This window comes from Sciurus vulgaris, assembly GCF_902686455.1.
Source record: "Sciurus vulgaris genome assembly, chromosome: 1".
Classification (NCBI taxonomy): domain Eukaryota; kingdom Metazoa; phylum Chordata; class Mammalia; order Rodentia; family Sciuridae; genus Sciurus; species Sciurus vulgaris.
This window is the reverse complement of record NC_136461.1, coordinates 24,267,011-24,290,339: the sequence shown is the minus strand read 5'-3', so window position 1 is coordinate 24,290,339 and position 23,329 is coordinate 24,267,011. Positions and strand designations below refer to the sequence as shown.

Below are 23,329 nucleotides of genomic sequence, written 5' to 3'. Positions count from 1 at the left end.
TAAGGAAGTTCGAAGGGAAGAGGGGATCGAAAAATTGAGGAAAGGGGACGTTTCACTACATTCATTTGACTTTAGTACAGCCGCCCATTGTAAAGACCCTTAGGCAGCCGGGAGCCCCAGGCCAATCAGAAATGCCCTCCCAGGGAGAATGCGTGCAGGAGGGGTACATGCACAAGTGGGTGGAGACTGCAGATGGTGGCAGGTGCACGGAGGCTTTGAGGGACTCAGGAGTCACCCAGGCAGCTGGCAGGCAGGCGGCTGGGCTCTTGAGGCCTGGGCGGCAGAGAGATTGGGAAGATATAGGCTTCTATACAGTAGTAAAAACAACAGAATGGAAGGGAGAGGCAAGCCTGGGACCACACTCTGAGCACAAAGACAAAGGACACCTGCCACCCACCCTCACTGCACTCCTGACTTCAAACTGCTCTCCCCACCCAAGGGGGGGGCACTGCTCTCCCGTGACTAAACACAAATTCCTCTGCAGCCTTCAGGCAGAGAGTGACCCCTTTCCCAGGGCCCTGAGAAGGATGAGGCAGGGAGAAGGGCTGCCCAAGGGTCCTGACTACTTTTTTTACAATGGGGGCATGCAGTTGCTTTACACTGCTTTGGGGACAGTGATAGGGGAAGCAGTAGGGTTCAGACAGCCATGACCATAAGTGCAGGGTTAGGGTCCAGGCCTAAGAAAAGCCGAGCATCTAAAGCATCCCAGGCCCAAGTTTCCCAGCCTCTACCTTCAGCCTCTGCATCCTGATAAGTCTGTAGAATGAGACGCCTTAAGTGACTTTAGGTACCTCTTTAAGTGACTTTAGGTCCAATGCCCTTCTTGGAGTAAAGAATATGGAAATTCAGGAAGGAGATGATCCCACCTTTAGCACACAACACACAACACCCTCATGGGGCAGAATTTGCTCCTTCAGTTTCCCATAACCAGGGTCTGACCCGTGGCCAGGGGGGCTCAGGAATTATCCACCATCGTGCAGAGTGAAGGTACTTCCTAAATGCAGATGTGTAAAACCAGACATCAGTTTACTTAAGCAGCAAAGCCCTGCTGGAGGACACTTGGGTGCCCCAGCAAGGAGAGGGAGTTGGGCCCTGAACACTGACACCCTTGGAAGAATGCTTCTTCCAGAGGAAAAGTCAGGTAAGGAGGAGAGAGCACCTGGCCCACTGCTGTCTTGGCCCATGCTGCCCTTGCCTTCACAGCCGAACCGACAGTTCCAAGTTGTAAGGAAAGAGAGAATAGATAACATCAAAACTGTTCTCCGGCAACAGGAGACACCCGCACAGTCCCCAGAGAAGGGGAAAGAATGACACTGAAGGAGGGAGAGAGCTACCATCTCACTTCCACATAGAGCTCAGCTTGCTTCCACAGTGAAAGTTCCAGAAAACTCAGGACTAGGAATTTCCGGGTCAACAGTAAGGGAGGCAGTGTCCAAAAATGACGGGAGTGATAGTGGAGTGGTCCAGATCACCTCTGAGGGGCACCTTCCTCCCATTTCGGCCTTCTCAAGTTCTGACCCCAGTCCAATACTTTTTTGACTTTTGAGCATAATTCCCTTCTCAATAACTACTGTGTGTACACAGGTATCTCTCAAGGTCTACCCTGTCCCCTAACTTCAGGTCCAGAGATATAATGCATGTCATCACCTGGATGTCCGTTAGGCACAAGTTCAAAATGTCCCAAAGTAAACTTATGATATCTTCTCTCTACACTACCTGCATCTGCTCCTCATGTCCCCACTGAGTCACCCAAGGTATTCCAACTTTACCCTGGGGTCTTCAAGTCCACCCTAAAGCCCCACAAGAACATCCCTCCAATTCAGAGTAACCACTGCTCTGTTCTGACCCTTGCCTTCTAGTGGTGGCTCTTCGGGCTGAACATGTCACCCGGAGCCTGGTATCCAAGCTCCACTCATACGTGAGGTCCTCTGTGACCCTGCCCCAGAACCCCTCCAAATCTCAGCTCCCCCCACTCTCCACCCACTTTATACCTCAGTAGAACTAAGAAGCTTATGGTCCCTCATCTGTACCCTGCATCACTATTGCACAACACAGTAATTCCACATATTGGAATAGTGATTCCAGAGCAAGCAACTCCTCTCTCCATTGCGACACTTCCTTCCCTCTTGGTGCTCTTCATATCAAATTTTATTGCAGTTACTGACATCTGCTAGTTTCAATCCAGGGCCCATCCCATACGCCTGCCTCACAAAGATAAGGTGAAGGAAAGGGAAGTGGGGAGGGGTTGACAGATAGTGACCCTTGGTGGGCTGGTCCTTGGGAAGGGAGGTTCTAGAGCAGGGAAGGGGTTAAGGAGTAATAGTCTGTGAATTTGCAAAATGCTCCCTCCACTTCCTTCACAGTACTCACATGTGAACAGAGGTTCCATCACATCCATTATCTGCTAGGTACTTCCCAAGGCCATGAAATAACCAGGGGATGAATGGTATTCCAATGTCACAGGCAGTTGTCAAGAGAAGAATTCTCTTTTAAAATCCTATGGAAGCCAAAGTCCTTGGTCAATACTTTTAAATCCTTCTAAGGATTGGGGCCGAAGTGCTGCAAATGAGAAACTCATGTGTGAACTTCTCACTTTGCCTGTGTGAGGCTGATCTGCATAGGCAAGCATGAGACAGGAGGGCTCAGGATAAAATGGTGCCATGAACCAGGAATGTGGAACTGGGTTCAAAGCCCACTCAGCAGGGAACACTTCTCCACCTCAGTCCTGGCAGGGGGTTAGGAAGAAAGCTGCCACCAACCACAAATGAAAGGGCCCTCAACAGGCAAAAACACAGGGGTGAGTGCTGGAGGGAGCTCCAGGTTCCAGGAGATTTAACCTATGTAATGAGAAGCAGGACTGACCCTCCAAAAGGAGACTTAAACCCTACTTTCCCAGCCAATGTGTAACCAAAGTGGTGTCTCTTGTTGGAAGCACTATCTTACTGGAAGAAGCATCACTTTGGTTATGTGTTTTTCCCAATCTTAATCCACCCACATCCCTTACCCCATGACTCTAAAGATGGAAACTCACATCAAGGGCTTTGACAGTAGCTCAGCCATGTTCAAACACTTCATCATTAACATTCCAGGTCCATTCATTTTTAGGAATTTTCAGCTTCTTTATTTGTTAAACAGGAAATTCATTAAGTAATGATCACATTTTGAGATCCTGACACCTGTGTTACCTGCCCTACTGGAAAAGGGAACTCTGTGGAATACTGGGAGCACTTCAGACTCTGGGGACACATCTGGCTAGATCCTCCCTCTCTCCCTTTCAGATGTGTGACCAATGCAGGCCTCCATTTTCTCTTCCAGGAAATGGGGAGAAAATCAGTAGCTATCTCCTGGAGCTGTAGTGAAGATTAAATGAGATGATGTCCATAAAGTGCTTAGCACAGAGCCTACCAAAGAGCAAATGCTCAATAAATACTGGCTACTTATGCTATGATGAATAAGGATTGTGTAATGGTGTCTGCTGTTCCAACTCCACTGGGCTCGTGGTGGACTACTCTAAGTCACTGATTCTCAGTTATGCTCCTTTCTCACCAGTCTCAAGGTCTTCCTATAAGGACATGTCCCAAATGCAAACTGCCACGTATGAGAAGCTTCGCTGATGGGGTGTGTGCACGTGACAGCATGAAGGCTTCTGAGCGAATGACTTGCTGTCAGGGCCACTGATGTAGCTCTAATCCCTTCCGTTACCATTCTGGCTCAAATACTGACCGATAAAGCTCTTACACAACAAATATAAGGGTAGCCTGAGGATTGTGTAAGTTTTAACAGGAGAAAAACAAATTACTCTTGAGAAACAAAGTGCCGTCAATTCTGGATCCTTAGTATTTGTAATTCACTTCTGAGTTACCTGGATTTTTACCAAGATTACTCCCTGGGTATACCCCAGGCTTAAAATGAGAAGGTTTTCCCTCTAGCGTCCATCTGAGGATCTTGAGATGTGGATATGCACATATGGAGGTCTCCTACGATGCTTTCCCACTGGCGTGTGTTCTCCGGTGGGCGCTGAAGTGGGAGCTATTGTTGAAGTCTTTGCCGCACTCTGTGCACTTGTAGGGTTTCTCCCCCGTGTGGATTCTCTGGTGGATGATAAGGCTGGAGCTCTGGTTGAAGCATTTCCCACACTCTCTGCACTTGTACGGCTTCTCTCCTGTGTGGATCCTCTGGTGAGTGATGAGGTTGGAGCGGTCCCGGAAGAACTTCCCACACTCCAGGCATTTGTAGGGCTTCTCCCCAGTGTGCACCCGCTGGTGTGTGATGAGCTTGGAGCGCTCGCTGAAGCACTTGCCACAGTCCACACAGCGATACGGCTTCTCACCCGTGTGGGTCCGCTGGTGGTTGGCCAGGGTGGAGCTCTTACTGAAGCTTTTCCCACAGTCGGCACACTCGTAAGGTTTCTCTCCCGTGTGGATTCTTTGGTGACTAATGAGGGCAGAGCTCTTTGAGAAGCGCCTCCCACATTCAGAGCACTGATACAGTTTCTCCCCTGAGTTGGTGCCGTGTGGCCCAGGTGAGCTCAAGTTTGTACCGACACCGTGAGGCTGTTCAGAGGTCTCCTCTGTGGAATCCCTCCAGGCAGCACCAAGAGACGGGCTCTGGCCGAGGCTCTCCCCAGGCTCACCACACTGGTTAGGACTTCCTCCCAAGTGGATTCTCTGATGTTTCAAAAGGTTTGAGCTCTGGTTGAAGCTTTTCCAACACTCCCCACACTTATAGGGCTTTTCCCCAGTGTGGATTCTCTGGTGAGTGACCAGATTGGAGTGGTCGCTAAAGCTTTTCCCACATTCAAGGCATTTGTAGGGCTTCTCTCCAGTGTGGATTCTCTGATGCGTACTGAGGTTAGAGCGGTCACTAAAGCTTTTTCCACATTCCAGGCATGTGTAGGGCTTCTCACCTGTGTGGGTTCGCTGGTGGGTGATGAAGTGGGAGCTCCGACTAAAGCTTTTCACACAGGTGTCGCACCTGTGGGGTTTCTCCACGAGGTACAAGCCCTGGTGGTCGATGAGTTTTTCCAAGTCCTCCTCAGAAGAGCACCCTTCCCACTGCTCCTGGGGAGGACCTCCCCCTGACCCTTCACCTTCGTTTTCATTCTCACTGTCTTCTTCCCAGCCACGAGGGGGGCATACAGCTGCAGAGCTGCACTTTGATAAGGCTCCAGGCAAATGCTCAAAAATGTCCTGCTCTGAAGTTTGGTCTTCGTCCTCATGCCTCAACTCAAAACCTGAAAGAATGGATGGAAATCAGTTAGCATTTATTTATGTATCTGTATCTTGTGACTTGTGAACATGGCTACCATGAAGTTGTACCTCACATCTCACATCATGGAAAAGTGACTAACGTGATATGATCAAGTCTTTGTGCATGCATGTGTTTCTAAAACTTCTTTTAAAAAATACTTTTAGTTGCAAATGGACACAATATATCATTTATTTATTTTTATGTGGTGCTGAGGATCAAAGTGCTCTACCACTGACCTACAACCCCAGCCCTGCACATGTTTCTAAACCTGCAAAACTGAGGAACACAGTCTGGGGCTTGGTAACTCCACCAAGGGAAACAAGGCCAGCCAAGCTGTTGGCCAGTCAGTTTCCCCTGCCAACGCCCTATCCCTGTACTCCCCTATCTCAGTACTTCCTCCTTTTAGTACCTTCAGTGGATCCTCGTGTCACACAAGATTGAATCATTCTATAACTGCCCAGATGCATCCCAGTAAAAGCAAGACTAACCATCTCATGTGGGGGAACACACTGAACCAGAGATGATAATCAGAGCAAAGCACAAATTCTTTTTTCATTCAATCCTATTCTCTTTTCTAGCTTTGAAACAAAAAAGATTCCAAGCCTGGCTCCCCACTTCCTACATACCTGCAGACTTTGTGGACATCCAGTGACTCCCAGCTTACCTGTGTCTGGAGTTTTAGGACATGGGGTTGGTGGTTTGATGGCAGTTTCATCTGCTGTCTCATCCCAGTCCTCCTGGTCATCAGCCTTAGTACTTCTCTGCCCAGACCTGGGCAGACCTGTGGCCTCCCCGACAGTCTCCATGGCCCTGACTGTAGTCCGAGCCCTCATCAGCGAGTCCAGCTCCTCATAGAAGGGGCACTTCCCTGGTGGGTGGCTGCTCTTGGCTTTCCGGTAGCTTCGAAGGAGGTTTTTGAATCTATAGCGACACTGTTCCAGTGTCCGCAGGAAGCCCAGTGCACACAGCCGCTCTGCAATGGCTCGGTACACCTGGCTATTCTGGTGACAGGTGCGAAGCTTTTCAGAGAATGGGGACTCACTGAGAATTGCCAGGAAGGCCTTGGTCTCCTCATAGCCCCAGTGCACACCTGCTGTCAAGAGAGAAGAGTTCAGAGACATTAGATTTAAGGAGACTAGGATCACCTGCCCTCTAAATACCTAAAACACCAGCATCTCAAAAACTATCCAGATGCCTTGAAATACACTCTTGCTTCTCAAGATTATGCTGGAAAAGTTGGCCAGAACATTCTGCCCCACTCCTTCCAGAAGATCCTATTAACACCTGGAGTCTTGCAGAAGGGGAGGGGACTTTGGTGGCCATATAATATGAATTATATCGATTATACCAAGTGACTGACTCCCTTGGCTTCAGCTGACTGGTAGCTGGGATTCATGAGATTCTCCCCACATCCAATCAATACACATCCTCTATTTCCTTTATGAACACTCCTTTAACAAAACATGGATGCTAATGATCCCTGAAGATCAGAGGCATCAGTGGATTTCAAATAATCATGCAACAGAGTCCAACTGTGGATGCCTTTTCCTCTCTTGTGGAAGAATGAAAAGGAGATGGTCTGGTCTCAGATCCTCTACAGGTGAGTGATGTAGCCCAGGGAGGCAGCATGGGGGAGGGAAAACCACATGAAACTAGCAGGCAGGAGCTACGTGTCCTACTCATACCTCTGTGCGTCTATAAGGAACATGCTTCATCTCTCGGGCTTCAGTATTTGCATCTTTACATTGACTGGGGATCTGTCACACAATGACTGTTTGAACCTACCCTGTCCTGATTTTTGTTCTCTCTGTTCAATATTTCACTCACTATCTTTCTTTACCTAAATTCACTAGCTATGAAATCACAGGCTGATGTACTCATACATTAAGAGAAATACATACTGTTACAATTAAAAGTTCACTAATGTGACACCTACAATCATCTTCATATTACCTATGACACTTTGGGAAATACTGGATTCTCTCTTAAAGGTCAAGCATTAGAACTGTTTGCTTCTCTAAGAAAACTTCAGCAAGGATAAATTTGTCATGGGAGAAGAGAGTGGAAGTCTGAGGACGACCAAAGGAACTTACACCTTATTCTAGTGTCATCAATCCAGACTCAGTCTGAGCCCTGACCCCAGGAGCAGCAGCCTGGCTGGCTGGTGGCAGGGTTGCAATCTACATCTGGTCAAACCCCATGTTCTTACCAATACGACTCTGGAGCAGAGCTCGGCCCCCTGGAATCCTGGGCCCCTGGACAGACCCATCAGTGGCTAGGACAGCACCGTTACAATCTTCCGCTGTTTCCTCAGGCTCCCAGCCCCCTTCCTCCGGCTCATCCATCTCTGCGTCACTATCCCCCAGCCTGGGGAGTGCCACTACCTCTCCTGGGCCATTTCTGGCTCTGATGGCTGTCCGAGCTCTCACCAGGGCCTCCAGCTCCTCATAGAAGGGGCAGGTCCCTGGAGGGTGGCTGCTCTTGGCTTTCCGATAATTCCGGAGGAGGTTTTTGACCCTGTAGCGACACTGTTCTAGTGTCCGCAGGAAGCCCCGTGCCCTTAGCCGCTCTGCAATAGCCCGGTACACCTGGCGGTTCTGGTGACAAGTCCGGAGCTTTTCAGAGAAAGGAGACTCACTCAAAATTGCCAGGAAGGTCTTGGTCTCCTCATAGCCCCAGTGGACACCTGACACCTTCGTGTCCTCCACATCCCATTGGCATTGTTCTTCCCAGGCCCCTGAGTCCCTCCAGGCCGATGCCTGAGCTGGTTTTGCCTGTTCGTTGTCCAGGCTATAATTAGCAGTGTTCCTTTTCCCAGAATTTATAGGGCTTAGACCCCAAAATTCTGGTCCTTGCTCTCGCTGGGAAGTGATACTTGGTTTTGAAATGGGAACTCCTACACAAAACAAAGAAGAGAAATGACTGAGTAGACATGATCTGTTGAACAAAGTATTTGTCCAAAATGTCCCTGAAACTTTTTTTTGTGGGGGTGAGGGAGACGATACCAGGCATTGAACTCAGGGGCACTTGACCTCTGAATCATATCCCAGCCCTATTTTGTATTTTATTTAGAGACAGGATCTCACTGAGTTGCTTAGGGTCTTGCTAAGTTGCTGAGGCTGGCTTTGAACTCGCCATCCTCCTGCCTCTGAGCTGCTGGGATTATACGCATGTGCCACCGCATCTGGCTGTCCCTGAAACTTATAACCTTTCCTGATAAGAGGTTTCTGAGAGATTCCCATACTAATCCCTTAACGTGTCTAAAGGGCTGGAGAGACGTAACTAGAAGTAACAGGACTCTGACCAGACAGAAACGGTAAGTGACCTGATGACTTCGTTCATTTGCTTTCTTCTTGTTTCTGTTTTGACATATATAAAAGGGACTATAATTGGTCCACAGTAGACATGTGACCTAAACTGGCCTAATCAGACTGAATTCCATTGTTGGAGAAAGAATTCTGTGTGTATGTGTGTTAGTCTCTCTCTTGCTAAGAAACTTGTGACTCCATTGCCACTGGTATCCCTTCTATCACCGTGAGACAGAACAGTTTTAATGTGAAACTGACCTGAGGATGGCAGAGAGAAAGGATGTGAGTCCATCAGGGCTGTGCTGAGCTAATTTGTACTGTGGCGGGAGCACTTCCCCCCCGGACTTGTAATAATGTGAGAAAATAAATGCCCTCCTGTTTTCCATTAGCTACGCTTAAAGGAGCTTCCCAACAGTTCCCAGGCCTGACCAAATGGAAAGTCTTTAATTAGATATTTGAAAAGTAGATGAAAAAAAATCTAGATCTAAAAAGAGGCTTGAAGACAATCTAATTCAGCATTTCCCAAAATTGGTTCCTTTAAAACACTACTTTCACCATATATCTTGTATTTAAAAAAGTAGGGGTGTGGGGGTTTCCTCTGTTAAGCAAGTAGCCAGCAAGCTTCTAGTATCTAACGTTACCATAAGGCAGACCTGTCACGGTCTGTTTCACCCCATCAGTGTCTAAGTCCCCTCAAGTGATCCCAGGGGAAATGGCTCATTATTATTTGGTTTCTCATGCAGATGTACCTATAGAGAAAGAAGTCTGTGCTGGTCACATGGGCTTCAAGCATTCTGAGGCATGTGATACTTATTTCTCACTATGGTTTAATATGGGTCTCATGGGCTTAGTTCACCTGCATCTGCCCTGAGAGGCAGATCTCATCTGATTGGAAAAGATGAGATTTCTAAGGCGGCAGGCTTGACCCAGCTGCCACCCCGTGGTGAGTGTACCAAGGTCCTGCAGGAAATGAGTGCCAACAGGGCAAGGTCTTAGAAGCCAGCCTGCCAGCCTCTCTCCAGGCAGACTCTCTCCTTGCTGGAACAATGTTGGCTACAAGGACCAAGTCTTCTTCCAACCTCAGAAATTCCAGGGATCACAGAGCTCTGATTCTTAAAGGAGTGGCAGATAACTCTTTGGAAACTGAGTGTACCAAACCTGGCATCTTACGCCCTGGAACAGGGCTTGTTCTTCCTTACCCAGGCATACACTGTTTCCACAGTCGCCTCCCGGGGGGTCCTTGCAGAACTTCTCAGCATGTTTGCCAGGGCCCAGGGCTTCCTGTGAGATGCATGAGAGAAGGACCTCAAATATCACTGATCCTTTAAAATGGCCTGAGAGCCCTACGAGGCCCCAGGAAAGATCAAGGAAATACAGGGTACAGGTGAGGGCTAGCATAGCAAGCAGCAGCAAGACCAAGGAGAGGCCCAGTACACGGGTGGAGGGTGCAAAGGCTAAAGCCCTGTGCCTTGTCCCCTTAACGGGAAAAAGGCCACAGAGGAGGAGCACTGGAGGGTAAGAGCACAGCAGTAGCTATGGCAGGAAGGGAGTACAAATAAGAGCCTACCTGGGACTCAGCGGTCACTTCCCAATCTCCAACACTCCCCATCTTTGGGACAGTAGGGACTCGAGGGGTAAGGACAGCTGAGGAAAAGAAAAAGTCTCAGAAACCCAAGCTCTGGTTCCCCAAAATCCACCTCCCCCTGAGATCCAGCTTTCCAAAGGTTAGACATGGATCAAACTGAGGCTATTCCTGTGGCCAGTACAGAGGTCCCCTGTTACTTCCCTTCAGGACATGGAGTTCCTAAACTGCCTTGGGTGATGTGTCACAGGTGAGACACTAGCCCTGAGCACCTGTGCTCACCACCCATCCCAGTCCCAGCCTATAGATATAGTGGGGCATGCTGGCATCATTTAAAGCGTCCTCCTCTTACAATGCTTTCTTACCTTCCTTCCATGTGTCTGTTAGGCACTATCCTATCCCTTGCCTTTAATTCTCCACAACCTTCCTCCCCTGGCACTACTCCCTACTGCCCAACCCAACCCTCTTCCTTGAGAGAAAAGGCTTCATTCCCTGGTGTTCCCAGATTCTTGGTACTCACCATTCTCTTTCAAGGGCCGTGGTGCCATCTTGGCATTGAGATGCTTGGGAAGGTCTGGGCAAGTGTTCTTCACACACTGTTTCTGGGTCTGTCCCCCAGGCCAGTGATCTGCTGGCTGTAGCTTGAAGCTCTGAGATTCTTGCTCTGCCTTCAAGGACCCGGTCTCTTCTGCACAAAACTCCAGTTCCTACATACAGATCAGTTCAATAAGACCCACTTTGGTAGGGCAGGGAATGTCACTTTGAGTATGACTGTGGTTCAGGGGTTAATAGGCTTCTTAAGATTCAAAGAGGGCTTTAAGTATGATGAGAAGAAAGCCATCAGACTGACTTCAGTAAAAAGACCAATACTTATACCATAAAATGAGTACTGGCTTGTTCAACACTGGGCTTATACAAGGCTGCCACTATTCAAAGCATTTTTGACTCAGAAAGAGATAAATCACGTACAATGTTTGTGACATTCAAGAATTCACAAGCAAGAAAATTGTCTGCTTTTAAGTAGTTATAATTATAATGGAATTATGTGACTGGACTCAAAAACAATCTTTGTTCTCAACCCCAGTTTCTCCAATTATCATCCCTAAGCAAAGATTTTGATGCCAGGGATGATAATTACAGACACAGAAAAAAGTAGATTCACATGACAATAAGGAGGCAAAAAGTCAGATAGTGAATAAGAGCTGAGAAGTTGCCACTCCAACTTAACAATGGGTTATAAGCTGAACAAACTGAAAAATCAATAAGTCTTCTTAGATCCATCAGAGAAGTGAGTCACAAGGCACACTGCTGCCCGCAAAATTGGAGAAATAAGACAGGTGGATTCAGAGAATCACAACTTACCAGAGCAGAAATCTCTGCCGGAACAGTGTCAGGTAGAAAAAACTCAACTGTAATTGATGAACTGCTGAAGACTCAGTGTAGACAACTCCGGGAGTAAAAGCCCCAGGGAACCCATCATGGAGGGGAGAGGACATATGTACTGTTGTGAGTTTTACCTCCAAGAGCTGTACCAGGTCCTCACAATAAAAGTAAAGAGAAAAATCGCCTCCCGCTTCTGGCAGAGAACAGGAAAAGAACCATTCTGAAATATGCCAGCGCACTCTGTTCTTCTTAACCAGGCCTGCCCTCAGGAGATAATAGTTTACCACGGTCTAACCTAACTTACAGAAAGGAAATACCCAACTCCAGATCCCTCTACTGATCCACATGAGGGATGAGAAACACCCAAGTGCAGTCTCCTCTAGCCATCTGTTCCATCTAAAGAGGGAAACGAACTTGAGAAGTACTGGTGAGGTTCAGAGTCCAGGGTACAGGCTCACCACAGGACTGAGACGTAATCATAGAACTACAGAATGCTTCCCTCTCCCCGACACTTTATCACATTATGAAAAGCCTATTTATCATGGTTCCTTTTATCCACCTCTCAACAAAAAAAATTACAAAACATACTAAAGGGCAAAAAACACAGTCTGAAGAGAATATAAGAACAAGCATCAGAACCAGTCAGATATGAATTTATAAAATATAAACCTGACTACATCAAGAATCGCCTTAAATATTATTATTCCAAATGTACCAATTAAAATACAGATTGTTACAGTGCATCAAAAAACAAGATCCAACTATATGTTGTCTACAAGAAATCTACTTTAAATACAAAGACATACATAGATAAAAAGTAAAAGGATGGAAAAAGATATACCAAGCGAACACTAATCAAATGAAAGTGAAGGATGCTATATTAACTTCAGATACAGCAAACTTTAGAGCAAGAAAAGTTACCAAGGAATAAAGAGTGGCATTACAAAATGATACTAAGGTCAGTACCCTAAGAAGATGTAACAATCCTTAATGCACATAAAGATATACATGTACTTAGCCCTGAATGTTCCAAAGTATCAAAATATGTGAGGCAAAAACTGACAGAACCGTAGGAGAAAGAGATTAATCCACTATTACAGTTGGAGACTTTAAAACCCTCTGTTAGAAAGGACAGAACCAGCAGGCAGAAAATTAATAAAGACAACAATGAACTAAATAGCACTATGAGGGAAATAAGACACAAGAATGGAATAAAATAGGAGAGATAATGGACATCTATAAAGTACTTCATCTAGTAACAGCAGAATACACATTCTCCTCAAGCTCACATGAAACATTTGTTTACTAGGACAGACCACTATCTGGGTCTTAAAACACACTGTAATAAGTCTAAAAGAATAGAATCACATGCTTATTCTCCGACCACAATGTAATTAAACTAGAAATCAGTAACAGAAAATTGGAAAAATCCCAAAATACTTGGAGATTAAACGACCTATATCTAAACAATACACAGGTCAATGAAGAAATCTCAAAACAAATCTTAAAATATTGTGAACTAAATGAAAAATCTAACTTATGGAAGTTTGTGGGATGCACCAAAAGCAGGGTTAAGAGGGAAATTTATAGTACTTCTTGCATATAGCATCTAATATCAATAATCTAGCTTTCACTTTAGGAATCTAGAAAAAGAAAAGAGAATTAAATCTAAAAAATCAGAAGAAAAGAAATACTAAAAAATAAGAGTAGAAATCAATGAAATTAAAAACAGGAAGAGAAAAAATCTATAAAACCAAAAGCTGGTTCTTTGAAAACATTGATAACACCAGTAAGTGTCTAGTCAGGCTAATAAAATAAAACTAAAGACACAACTTACTAATATCAGAAATGAAAGAGAGAACATCACTGCAGGTCCCTCAGACATTAAAAGAATAATAAAGGAATACTATAAACAACCCCGATACCTTACTTTTTTCAACTTTAGAAACAGTTCAACCTTTGGTCAGCTCACAGGGGCATTGAGAACCTTTGGTCCAGTCCAATCCTCTGATTTTACAGATGAAGAATCAAAAAAAGACCTTGATTTAAAACAACTCTCATCTCTCAGAATTTAAAACTATTTCTTCATCTTCCAGCTCTGAAGTCCTAAGACTTCCATTTGTTTCTTCACTGCCATTTAAGACAAATAGCTATATTCTTTAAAAGAAATACGGGAGGGGAATATCCTAAAACTAACACACTCTCATACTTGGTTCTGTGACTCTAAGTATTCTTTTTGTATCTTCAATTAGCTGAATTTGCTGTTGGAATCCCAAGTGCAAAGCCACAGACCTTAACCCTTTCTTCCCCCATTCTCACGTCTTTCAGTATTTTATGGTCTAAATGTGAAGAAAAACCCTGCCATTTACAAGGATATACTCTCAGACCTACTAGGTCCCCAGTGAAATGTGGTTAGCACATCACAAGCATTTCTGACTATAACCAGTAGAGAGCCCTGAGGTTGTATTTAGGTGAGTGTTCTGGATGGATGACGCAGCCCTCAGCCAGCTCAAGGATCTGTTCTACAGATGCCAGCTTCAAAGCAGTATTCGAAGGCCATGTCATAACAAAATTACGTATATCAGTGCTTATAAATTTTTGAAACTGTAATGTTAAATCCACAATACTTTGACTTTTCTTAGCTGTACCATTTAGCAATATATATACATGGGCAAGTCACCTCTCTTTCTGTTAACCTGTTTGGAAAATGGCATCCATAACAGTACCTACCTTATTGGACTGCTGGGTTAATTAGATGAGGGATACAAATAAAAAGCTTAGAACTGAATCTGATACACAATGAGCACCCACAAAATGTCAGTTAATAGCTCATCTGAGCCTCACAACTGAAAGATATTTTAATTCCCACAGTTTGCAGATGAAGCATCTGTGTGTATTAGAAAGAACAATGACTCTGGAACACAAGGATCTAGGTTAAAGCTCTTGTAAGCCATCTGACTTTTGTGGCCTTCGATTCAATCTATAAAATGAGAATACTACTACTATTTCTGTTTACTTACATCACTGCCCTAAGTGTCCAGAGATCGCATATGTAAAAAGATAGTGCTAAACATGAAACATAATACCACACCATCTGGGAGGCAGTTTGGAGTGGTCAGGTATGCAGGTTTTTTTTTTTTTTTTTTTTTGGCGGTGCTGGGGATCAAACCCAAGTCCTCATGCTTGCAAGGCAAGCACTCTACCGACTGAGCTATCTCCCCAGCCCCAGGTATGCAGGTTTTACAGTCAGACTGTCCAAGTTCAAATCTAGATGCCGTATGACCTATCTTTTCTCTGCCTCCATTTCCTCACTGGTAAAATTAGTATGATAGCACATATTTCATTAAATTGTTGACAGAACTAAGTTAGTACATGTAAGGCAATTAGAACAGCACCTGCTTTATAGCAGTGCTCAGTAAATATCAGTTGCTCAATAATTATTATTTTTGGCAATTATTAACCTAGTCCCAGCCCCACTTTCTTGCCCAGCTGGCTTCTTAGAAAACAGAATATCTGCCTCACCTGCTGTCCGGTAGCCCGGGCCTCTCGGTGCCAATCTTCCACCAGGGCCACTGCCTCTTCCCCACTCTGAGGATGGCGTGCCTGCACCCAGGTCTGTGCCTCCCTGGGTAAGATAGTCAGGAACTGCTCCAGCACCAGCAACTCCAGGATCTGCTCTTTGAGGCGGATCTCTGGCCTCAGCCAACGACAGCAGAGAGCCCACAGCTGGCTGAAGGCCTCGTGGGGTCCAGCTGCATCCCTATATTGGAACTGCCTGAAGCGCTGGCGGGAGGCCTCAGGGCCAAGGTCATGGTCCTTCTCCCGAGATTTGGATTCTGACCCCCATGTGTCCTCCTCCAGTTTCACAATAAGGAGATCTTCAGGCTCTGGAGTAGGACAGGCCTGGGTCTCAGATTCCAGGGCCACAGCCATTATCAGGCCAGGATGCCTCACGTCAGGTGGGCTATCCTTATCCAGTGGCTTCCTGAGTCTGCAGTGTATCCTTCAAAGGGCTTCTGGGAGAGGAGCTCCCCCCTCAGGCTGTGAAGGTAGAAAAGACAGAAAATTCAGTGAGCAAGAGGACCTGGGAGCCTCACTTTCCTCACTCCCCCCATATATTCCACCACCTTTGCAAGGCACGTGGGCACTAAGAGATGCTCCCTTCCCACAGGCAGGAAGTGAGACCGTGAAGTGGCACCACAGCCAGCAGCAACACTCTGGAGGAAGACAGCATAGTGCTAAATCCTTTGGGACATGCCTAAATGCCCTATCCTAGCAACCCAGGCCTCCATGACCTAGTTCTGCCCTACCCTCATCCCTTCTACACATGTCCAAAATCTAACCTTCCTTCAAGTTGGGCTCCAAATGTCATCACTCCATAAAGTCTTTCATTCTGAGCCTTTAGAACTTGGTATTCCTCTAAGGATATCTCCGTGTAAAATCCCTCTCTACACTGCCCCCACTGGTCACTCCACCCATCTAGTATTATTCAGCATCTCCAAACTGATGACTCTCAAAACTCTAGCCAGGACTATCTCCAGATCTCTAGACCCCCAACATCCAAATACCTGTATGACATTTCCACTTGAGTATTCCTTAGGTACCAAAAATTCAATAGGTCAAAAACAATTTGTCCTGCAAACCTGTCCATCTTCTTCAATTCACTATTTAGTGAAGGTACCACCTTCCGTCAAGTTATCCACACCAGGAACCTCACCATCCTTTCTCCAAGGTGCCCCACCCAACTCATCAGCAAGCTGTCTCCACTTGGCATCTGCCTCCCCAGTACCATCACCTCAGTTCAGAGAATCATGTCTTTCACCTGATCAGCCTCACAATTAATGGCTCTCCCTCCCCACTTCACCCCAACCTCTGGTTCACTGTCTCCAGACTAGATCAAAATAGGACCATGTCAATTCTCTACTAAACACCTTTCCATGATCTCCTTTTCCTTCAGGAGAAATTGTAAACCTTGCCCATGTCTCCAATCTCATCTCTCTCCCATGCGCCCAATAGTCAGAATCTTCCAGTTGCACAACTTGCAGTTCGCACAATGTGTCACTTTGGGAACCCTTCCCATGCTGTGGTCTCCTTTGTGAAGTTTCCTCCCCTTCTTCACCTAGCTCAGTGTGTGCTTAAACTGCAGTTTCTCCACAAGGCCTTCCCTGAAACAAGATTCCATCTCAGCCACAAACTTCGACGGTATCTTGTTTACTCTTCCATGACCCTGATCTTCCTTTATTGTATTACCTTACCTACTAGATCATAAGCTTCAGAGGGATCTAGTACAGTGCTCAGCACACTCAACAGATAGTGAAGTCATGAATGTTTAATGATGGTGTGTCATGAAGCAAGGATCACAACTAATGCCTTTCTGTGCACAATAAAGAACAAATGACCTTCCTCCTCACGCCAGAAGGAATTCCTTTCTCCTCTTTAGTTCCATCTCCCCAAGACACTTACCACTTTCTGTGTTGTACTAGAGGGACATATGCACATGTGTCTCCAAGGAGATTACAGCCTCTCTGATGACACCCATGCTGGGCTGTCTGAGAAAATGAGCTCTTTGTGACAAGTCCAGATGACATAAATCATTCCTCCTCAAAGAAGGCTTTTGGCTACTCCCAAATGGAAGTAGCTGAACCAAGAGTGAAGGGAGGGTGGCATTTTATATTTTAGACCATCTGACCAGGCTATATGGAAACAAGACAAGCATGCTAAAAACTAAAGACTTGTCTTAAAGACCTCACATACTTAGCAAGAGGCTAGGAGCACAACTCATGGCTATCTGGCAGCATCAGGGTCATCCATCGGTACCAGCCCAAATGTCGCTTTCTTTGATCAGAGTTGCTTCACATGCCCTTGTCATGCCTCACTCCCATCCCCACTCTCCAGAAATGCCTCCTTGATCCTGTTCCCAAAGTGGCTGGTATATAACTCTAAGATACATGTTATTCTACATTATTGTAGTCACCTATTCCTATATATGACAGTCCCATTAGACTGTATTACCATGACCAATATGATTCTTACTCAGTTCTGTATCCACAATGCCCAAAACAGTATTTGATAAATAGGATATTTGAGTCAGCTTTTCACTGCTGTGATCAAAAGTCCCAACAAGAATAGCTTAGAGGAGAAATAGTTTATTTTGGCTCACAGTTTCAGAGGTTCAGTCCACAGTCAGCTGACTCCATAGCTCTGGGCCCAAGGTGAGGCAGAACATCATGGAGGAGGGGTGTGGTAGAGAAAAAGCAGCTCAGAAAAGGGCAACCAGGAAGTAAAATAGAGCTCTGCTCATTAGGGACAAAATATAAACCCCAAAGGCACACCCCCAGTAATTTACTTCCTCCAGTCACACCCTGCCTGCCTACGGTTACCACCCAGTTAATCCATATCAGTGTAGATTAATCCACTGATTAGGTTACAGCTCTCATAATCTAATCGTTTCACCTCTGAACACTCTAGCATTGTCTCACACAAGCTTTGGGGAACACCTCGTACCCAAATCATAACACAGGACCATTAAAAAATTTTACCATTAAAATGGTAAATCTGGTATATCAAATCCTAATGAGGGCTGGAGCTATAGCTCAGCAGTAGAGTATTTGCCTAGCACATGTGAAGCCCTGGGTTTCATCTAGCACCACAAGAAGTGGGGTGGACAGCCTAAGGAGCTATGGAGGATCTCTTGTTTATATTAAATTAAAGAATTAATTTTTCATGAATTTTTTTACACCACAGCCTTACTGATGCACACTAGTCTAGACACATTTCTGTCACTGTCTCACCCAACTACTAACTCACCAGTCACTCACACAGTATCAGGTATGTACTCTGCACTGTACTGGGAGCTAGAGGAGATCTGCCAGTAGCTAGGACAGACAGTCCCTGCATTCATGGAAGCTAGCAGTATACTAAGAGACAATGAGTAAGCAAGCAAAGATATCTGTGCTCTTGCATAAAAAGGCAACACAACAGGTAACTGGTAGTTCTATAGGGCCCAAAGCCCTGAGTCTCAGAGAGTTGGTACCTTCTGGGAAGACTTGAAATTCCGAAGGTTAGTTAGAAATAGAAATTAGAAAGACCCAGGTCCACATATCAACCTTTTCCACTCCTTTCTTAGACAAATATGGACAGCAGCCTACTGTGGGGAGAGGGAGGCCAACACAGTCAACAGCAGGGTGACTCACACAGATAACCAAGAGAAAATGGACGATGGCATTCCTCAGTCCTGAGCCTCCAAGGAATATCCAGGTCTCCCTAGGATCAACAATCTCTTAGAGTATACATTTACCAGGTGCCTAAGGGCTTAATGTTCACATTCTCACCCATTTTTCCAGGCAAGCAAGTGGGGTGCTACTAGTGTTGAGCTACAGTCCATTCTACTACAGAAAGAAAGAGGATACTTAAATAGTGCAACCAGTTGCATTCACCGTTTCTGTTCCAGAGTGGGCACATGGTGATGATACCCATGAATATGCTAATCTTAGTTCCCTTGAGCCTCTGTCCACTGAGTATCTTTCACACAGCACAGTCCCTAACACAAGCCAACTCTTTCTTCTAATATTCACACAAGAAAATCCAGCTGTGCTGGCTGAATGTGTTGGCTTCTGAAATGGCTTCTTGCCAAAGGATTTTCAAGCTGTGATTTGGGGCTAAATGTGATTTTTCACCTTCTGTGAAGATTTCAGAATGTAATTCTCTGATACAGTAGGTTCCCAATATACCCAGACAGGAAAACTGAGTCTCTACAAAAAAGATTTATGTAAGGTTACACAACTAGTAAGTGGCAGAGTTAGGATTTAGGCCCAGAACCATTCTCTCCATAATCACTTTTCTTAACCACATCACATAGCTGTGTATGTCTGCTAGTCTTCCCAACTCCTGAGGATAAGGTATGGGAGAGCAGAAAGAACAGGCAGGCAAACTGGGGTTCTACATCACTCCTGCCACTTATCAGCTGTCACTTCAAACAAGTCAGGAAGCCCCTGCAGCTGCCTATCCAGGCTGCAGGTTAGTCTGGCCCAATTCACAAGTTCACTAAATAGTGTGATAGGGGTAGAACAAGGCATAGCAGGGAAATTAGAATCAGTGGTTATGAGTTTAAATGGCTGCAGATGCCTGGCAATACAAATGAGTAAATGAGTGAAGTACACTGGGTGGGTCCAGGGGGAATATAGACCCAGAGTGTTCCTACACTTTCCAGTTTTTCCAAGAGAAGCGAGAACTCTGAATTTTTAAATGTTAGAAACTGTTATGATTTAGATATGCGGTGTCCCCCAAAAGCTTATGTGTGAGACAATGCAAGAGTGTATTCGGAAATGAAATAAGAGTTATAACCTAAGTGCATTAGTCCACTAATATGGATTAACTGGGTGGTAACTATAGGCAGGTAGGGTGTGGCTGGGCAAAGTAGGTCACCGGGGACATGACTTTGGGGTTTATATTTTGTCTCTGGTAAACAGAGCTAGCTAGCTCAAGGGTGCATATTCTCTCTCCCTCCCCTCCCCTCTCCCTTTTCCTCCCTCTCTCTCTCTCTCTCTCCTCCACTCCTTCCTTCCCTCTGTGCTTCCTGACTACTGTGTCCTGAGCTGCTTTCCTGCCCCACACCCTTCCACCATGGTGTTCTGCCTCACCTCAGGCACAAAGCAATGGAGTCAGGTGACTGTGAACTGCACCTCTGAAACCGTGGGCCAAAATACACTTTTCCTCCTTTAAGTTTTTCTTGTCAGATATTCTGGTCACATAAATGCAAATGCTGACTTAAACAGCAACCAAAACTGTTTCAAATGCCATAAGAATAAAGTATGATGACAGACTTCATTCAGAAGACTGCCACTTTGCCACCTTTCAGCTAGTTAACCTCAAAGGCCTCTTCCAATATTCAGGAGGACCTAGAATGAACAGAGATTCTCCCAAGGGAAGAGGGAGAGGTGCTGATGATCATCAAAATCAGGATCCCCTTACAAGCACAGGGAAGCCAAGAAGCACCTTGGCTCCTGAGGCAGAGGATGGATGTGGGCGTGAGGAGCCCACACAATGAACATGAGGATGGGACCTCCCAACAGAAAGGAACCAGGGGCTCCCAAGGCCTGTCAGGTCCATTAGGCTAATGGTCCAAGCTATGGCTTAAAGCAGACTGACCTCACAGTTAGGGGCTTAAACCAGGGACAGCAAACAGGTTTCATTTAAAGCACCAACTTTAATCAACTTAAGTGGCTGCCTTGAGTAATGTGCTGAGGCATATGAGATCCATATGAGTATGTGCTGTGACCAATTAGCCATGATAGTCAGGGACACAGGAAGAGGAAGTGCAACACACAATCCTTGTATCAGCCACCCCTGGCTTAAACTCTGACTGCTATTGAATCAGCCTCAGCTTCCAAAAGCCAGACCCAACAGGCAGGAGAAGAATAAATCTCATATCACTGGAAATCTACTGAAAGTAGCAATCTCTTCAAGCCTGGTATAATAAAGCTTTACCCCAATGGCCTCTATTCACACATTCACCAAGAATTTACTGATTTACATGATTTATATCAAGAGTTTACTGCTCTGGGCAAGCAACGGGGAAATGAAATGACTCAGACACTGTTCCTGTCCTGGACATGCTCACTCTAATGGAAGAGATAAAAAAAAGTCACAGATAATTAAATTAAATGAGGTCAATACAGTAAGAGAGGTTATGGGCACTGGAGGTGACAATCTGCTTAAAGGAACTGAACAAAGTAACAGTTGAGTTGGTTCTTGAAGAGTGGTTCTCTTGGCAGAGAACTGGATGGGAGGATATATTCTAAGTACAAAATACAGCATACATAATTGTGGAAAATCAAACGGCCTGCCCAGGGCACCCAGAAAACCTTAAGAGACCTGCAGTGAAGGTTAGGCTACAGAGGGAGTTTATGAAAGGTCCAGAATATCAGGCTGTATGGACTTAATTCAACACGTGATGGTTTTTAAGCAGGAGAAAGTATAATCAGATTTGTGGGTCAAATAGATCACACCAGCTGCAATGTGTCTGTCCATGCTGGGTAAGTGAAAAGGTGAAGGCTTCTGCAAATACCCTGACAAGAAAGGGGCAGATTCAAGACATTAGAGAAACTGAAAGATTCGTGGATGTGGAAGAACGCAAGTGGAATGAATCAGAGGGTGAAGTAAACAGGTAGGTAGGCAGGCAGGTAGGTAAAGTGGATGATGGTGCCATTTACTTCTATGGGGCCTAAGGAAAGAAGTGCAGGTTTAGGCAGGACACAATAGCCGTCCCCGCTCCCCCGCCCCCGGGTTCTAGGAGATCAAATTACCTATGTTAGTTCTAGGCGGGTAGGTAGAGAATGAAACTATTTTTACTGTCGGGCTCCCAGCTCTGGCCCTCTAATCTTCACTTCTTGCCAAGGGCCCAGAAACCTCTATCCTCCCCTCTGTGATCTCCAGACCCTTAAGTGACTCTCCCATCTCCAAGGCCTCCCTCTGCCGTCTCCCCTACAGACCTTTCTAACACCCCCAACTCCCAGGGCCCTCCATGTCCCTTCTCACCCCCGACCCCTCTGTGACCCGTCCCATCTCCGGACGCTGCATCTTCTGACCGCCCCTCACCCGCCACCCCCACGCATACACTTCTATCTCCCCGCTCACCTCCCCGGCCCCCTGTGACACCTCCACCTCCTAAGCCTCCAGCCCAGTGCCTGAGTCTCAGCTGCCCCCGCCCCGCCACCCGGACTCACCCACCGAGACACCCACTTCACAACAGGGCGGAAGTGCTCCAGAGCTTGCGCAGGGGATGCTGGGACGCGGAGTCCGGACGGCGCCACCCCAGGAATGGAGACTCTAGGACTACAACTCCCAGAAGAAACCGCGCGAGCGCCAGGGGGCGGCTCCCTCTGTTGCGGTCTTTCAGACGTCGTCAGCCAATAGCTATGTCAGCTTCTCGCGGAGACTAGCACCAGAACAAATCGGAACAGGTCCACTGCCTGGGGCGTGGCCTGATTCGATCCTGACCCTTTCCGTTGGCTCCGAGATAATAGCACCGCCCAGTGGGAGGCACTGAAGCAGAGGGGGCGGAGCCTATTGAAAGAAACGAGAGAGCTCTGTAGATAGAGATCAAAGCGAGAAACAATATACAATAAGGAAAGGGGGTGACTAGAAATGACCAGACTGGTGGGCAGTAAAGAGTTGAATAGTCGTAGGTTCGATTTTTTACAGCTACGTAGTGTGGCTTTGGATGAATTTTGAACTTGTAAGATGTAGAATCATAATGTCCATATTACCGGATTTATGTGAGACTTCAATGAGACAGTACGATTAGCTCAGGGCTCGGGTCCTAATAATGCGCAGCGAATGTTAGCCATTATTATGCAAATATGTTTGTACAGAGCTTGACACTTCGTGGGTGTCAGAACAATGTTAATCATTATTAATGACTAATCTTAATATCCTATGTAGTTGCTTTGTACCATGGTGAATGGTTCGGGATAAGAGCAATGCAATATGGAACTGAGAATGTGGGTTTTATAGTCAGACATGGATCCAAATCCCAGCCCCAACTACTTCCTAGCTATGTGGTCTTGAAGTAATTCTGCTTCGCTTATGTCTCCAGTTTTTCCATCTATAAAATGCAGGTAATGTAACAAAACCTACATCACAGAGTGTTGCAACGATTAAATGAGATGATGTGAGTAAATCAGAATCTCTAGAGTCCAGCTGCTTGTGTCTGAAACTTATTTTCAAATGTAAGATGCACATCTTGCCATTTCCTATTGGAGAAACTTTAGGCACGTTAATCTTTTTATGTCTCAGTTTCCTCATC

The 23,329-nt window shown here is 45.9% G+C and overlaps 1 protein-coding gene across 6 annotated transcripts; it reads right to left on the bottom strand.

The window, feature by feature from the left end:
* Positions 1-2,023: 2,023 nt before the first annotated feature.
* On the bottom strand, positions 2,024-22,330 carry ZSCAN20 (zinc finger and SCAN domain containing 20). Of its 6 annotated transcripts, none has more exons than XM_079131470.1 (8): positions 22,248-22,330; positions 15,046-15,564; positions 10,661-10,847; positions 10,126-10,202; positions 9,758-9,839; positions 7,889-8,146; positions 5,915-6,343; positions 2,024-5,233 (listed from the first exon to the last, which is right to left on the bottom strand). In XM_079131470.1, exons 2-8 carry the CDS (start codon positions 15,454-15,456, stop codon positions 3,978-3,980), a joined length of 2,700 nt encoding a protein of 899 aa, XP_078987596.1. In that variant the 5' UTR covers positions 15,457-15,564; positions 22,248-22,330; the 3' UTR covers positions 2,024-3,977. The 6 variants fall into 6 exon arrangements, with proteins under 6 accessions (XP_078987596.1, XP_078987597.1, XP_078987595.1 ...); XM_079131471.1 differs by having other exon boundaries at positions 2,025-5,233; positions 5,915-6,340; XM_079131469.1 differs by having other exon boundaries at positions 2,028-5,233; positions 5,915-6,340; positions 7,460-8,146.
* Between the last annotated feature and the right edge of the window lie 999 nt (positions 22,331-23,329).